Here is a 3,661-nt window from a genome sequence, read left to right as displayed (position 1 = left end):
CAGAGTGAGTTCCAGGACAGCCAGGGCTATACAGAAAAACCCTGTCTCGGAAAAGAAAAAAAAATTATATAAAGAAAAAGTCTTTTAAATATCAAATTATGCACATGGAGTCTGCATTGAGAGAAGGTAAACACGGTTCCAGGTCCGTGGGAGCCTCAACAGAAGAATCAGGGTTCCAACGAAGAGACTAACTGGAACCACAGAGATACAGCCAGAGTCCAGACTCCCTGAGCATGCTGGTGCCTTGTGATCAACTTTCACCTGCATGAGGCAGAAATACCATGAATATTCAAAGCGCTTCCAGCCAGCCACAGCAGGAGCCAAGGTAGGTCCCAAAACAGAGACAGGACTAGCCTGCCCGGGTCTCACACCCTGTACTAAACACCCAAAGCGAAGACAGGAATGGGGGCTGTGTAATTTCTTTCCTTTTTTTTTTTTTTTTTTTTTTTTTTTTTTTGGTTTTTCGAGACAGGATTTCTCTGTGTATCCCTGGCTGTCCTGGAACTCACTCTGTAGACCAGGCTGGCCTCGAACTCAGAAATCCGCCTGCCTCTGCCTCCCAACTGGGATTAAAGGCATGCGCCACGATGCCCGGCCAATTTCTTTCCCTTTTGATGTGATAAAATATACAACTTGAGGGAGGCTTATTTTCCTTCACTGTTTGTTGGTACCCGTCCATCATGGTGGAGGGGGCCAAGGCAGTGGTACACTGAGGCTACTGGTCATATTGTTGCCACGACCAGGAAGTAAAAGGAAATGACCCAGCCCAGCTGATACATCTCAACACAAATCCTGCACCTAAGGCCCAGGGACCATTACATAAGAAGAACGGGAAAGTCTGTAAGAGACAGAGGAACCAAGAGTTTGCTGTGAAACTGTGTGTCTTAGCAACGTCAGAGAGCATGCATCCATGAAATCTGGTCGACATGTCCAAACAAAACGTGAGCAAGGAAGACACCAACGGACATGCTAACGTGGAAGAGGGAGAGCTCAGGAGACTTCAACCCTAGACAAAGACCTGTAGGCACCCAGGGAATTCTGAGAGGGGGAGAAATGGTCTTCTCCAGGGACGAGCCCTCCCTAACCGGTTATCTAATGCCAAGTTGTTAACCCTGAGATTGCATAGATTCAGACTGAGCAGGTTGTATTTCTGTATTTAAGTGTGTGTGCGTGTGTGTGTGTGTGTGTGTGTGTGTGTGTGTGTGTGTGTGTGTAAGAACAATTAACAAACAACTAAAGGAAAGTAGAGCATGGTGGCCCATGCCTTTAACCCCACTTTAGCAGGTGTGAGTTTGAGGCCAGCCTGGTCTACAAAGTGAGCTCCAGGGCTGTTATACATAGCACAGACTGAAACCCTGTCTTGGGAAGGAGGAAGAAAGAAAGAAAAGGAGGCCATGAAGTTGAGAGAGAGAAAGGGGGAGGTATGTGAGAGGGGAATAACGAAATTACATTATAATTTCAAAAAAATTAAATATATATATATATATATACGATTATAATTTCAAAAATTTTTTTAAATATATACAATTAAAAAAATGAATAAAAGCTGATGCCCAGATTAGATTGCTTTCTCTCTCTCTCTTTTTTTTTTAATGGCTGTCTAGAACCAGTCCGTACAATAGTGCTGCTTACATTTAGAATGGGTCTTCCCCCACCTCAGTTAGCTGAGTCTTAAAACTCTCACAGAGAAACCCAGAGGCTTGTCTTGGAGGTGAGTCTAGATCCTCTTTAGTGGACAATATTAACTATCACAGATGCCCTGGGTTCAAAAAGACGATTCGAGAAAACAGCGTAACCCTGCAGGGCAGAGCTGAGGACAAAGGCTCTAACCAGAGGCAGCTCCTATGAAGATTCTGCCCAGGGAGGCCATGGCCCGCTGAGGATGCTTAGTCTAGTTGGCCTGGGGTCCAAGAGGCAGGCAGTGGGTGGGCATCGGCCAAAGAGAGCAAACAGCTCGTGAGCGAGCGGATCCGAGGAGGGGGATGCAGGGCAGCCCACTCAGGATGTTAGGACACACGCTCCACACCCCTGTAGATCCTGCTATTTCTGTGTTAAGTAGGTGGGTAAAGCCAGCATCTCCAGGAGTGAAGATCACACGCCTTACTCCTGAGTCTGTAACAGAACGGTCCACCTCACAGCCCACCCTGCGACCAGCCCCGAAAGAATGCTCATCCGGAAGATAACGTGCTCTAGAAAATTGCCAGGGCCAGGAGCTCACCCGCATGGGCTCGTCCGGGAATCCAGGTTTGCTGGGCCTGTCCTGTCGCCTGGACCTCAGGAGCTGTTTCGCCTCCTTTTCTGTCAGAATCGGGAAGGCTTCTGGAAAAATCAGGAGGAGCACTTGAGAGATCCCCAGGCCCAGGAATCCACACTCCACCTTAGTATTCCAGAGAGGATTTGCCAGTCTAATCTCCATTAAAATACAAAAAGAAGTCTGTAAATTTCTGACTCAGAAATTTTACATTGTTTCTACTCTAGTTAACTCAGAGCAAAAGCTCAGGGCTTAGATCTCCGCACTCCCTGCAATAGCCCATTTATTTGAAGTGGACATTTATGTAACATGTGGTTTGATTTTGTTTTGTTTTGTTGCTTGCTTGCTTGCTTGCTTGCTTCTGTGGGGTTTGAGACAAGGTTTTTGTGGCTGGCCAGCCTTGAACTCCATGTCTAGTACAGAAGAGCTTGACCTTCTGACCCTTCGGAATACTACAATAAATTACAGTTGTTTACCACCTTGCCAGTTTTAATGCGGTTCTGAGACTAAGCTCAGGGCTTCTTCACAGATGCTAGGCAAGGACCCTTTCAACTGAGCTACACCACCAGCCCTGAATATGGTTTTTTTAAAAAATATTTATTCTCTCCTGCTATTGTCTGTGGCAGTAAGACTTCATTAAACCTGGTCTTCACACATTGCACTGAGAAGGTATGGTCACAAAATTATTGATGAGGAGGGGGTAATCGCATACAAATATTAAAAGATATTATCATAATAAAAGAATATAACGCTCTGTAATCTCATACAAACTTTAAAAGAAGATGCAATTGAAAGGCTTGTCAGCGTTTTTTAAAATAGTACTCAAACGCTTTTTAAGACTTTTCGATTAAGGGGACTTACCTCTCTTTTAACAAATAATAATTCTACAAGCTTGCTCTTACAAAAAAAGAGAGAGAGCAGAAAAATGTCAATATACACTATATATCATTATGTCAGTGTAAAAATAGATCGGGCCCTTGGAGAGAGAGCCTACCTGAGGAAAGAGCCAGCAGGGCGAGAGCGAAGACCAAGACAAACAGCTTCTCCATGATGCCAGGCTCCTCTGGGCTGACTGCGCTCTCCAGACTGGTCCTACCTACTTGAAAGTGGGGGGGGGGGGGGGGGCGCGTCAGATCCAATGCTGTGTAGACTTCCACTAACACAGTTTGCCTTGTGAGGCTAAGCACATCTGACTCTGAATTTGCAATAATGACTGCTAAACTATTTCCCTCCGAATTCCTTCGAATTTTCATCCTGAGACAGGAAATGGTTCCTCTGCAATGTGACCTCCTGAGTGCGGCTTTGAGAGCATTCATTTCGTGTAAACAGGTCCAGCTAGCACATTCTGTAATCGTTTCTGGAATGGGTGGGCTTTTTTTGTTTGTTTGTTTGTTTCACTGAGATAGCATC

The 3,661-nt window shown here is 45.3% G+C and overlaps 1 protein-coding gene across 1 annotated transcript in view; it reads right to left on the bottom strand.

Moving 5' to 3' along the window:
* The window catches only part of C14H17orf67 (chromosome 14 C17orf67 homolog), a 21,135-nt gene extending 17,719 nt beyond the window's left edge, over positions 1-3,416 (bottom strand). Inside the window, exons 1-2 of the mRNA XM_021213344.1 lie at positions 3,246-3,416; positions 2,219-2,319 (exon numbers count right to left, since the gene is read on the bottom strand). Coding sequence (XP_021069003.1) covers positions 2,219-2,319; positions 3,246-3,300 — 156 coding nt within the window. The 5' untranslated portion in view covers positions 3,301-3,416. The remainder of the gene's footprint in view (positions 1-2,218; positions 2,320-3,245) is intronic.
* Positions 3,417-3,661: the final 245 nt, after the last annotated feature.

Source organism: Mus pahari, chromosome 14 (genome assembly GCF_900095145.1).
Source record: "Mus pahari chromosome 14, PAHARI_EIJ_v1.1, whole genome shotgun sequence".
Lineage (NCBI taxonomy): Eukaryota > Metazoa > Chordata > Mammalia > Rodentia > Muridae > Mus > Mus pahari.
The sequence above is the reverse complement of the archived record's forward strand: the minus strand, read 5'-3'. Positions and strand labels throughout refer to the sequence as shown.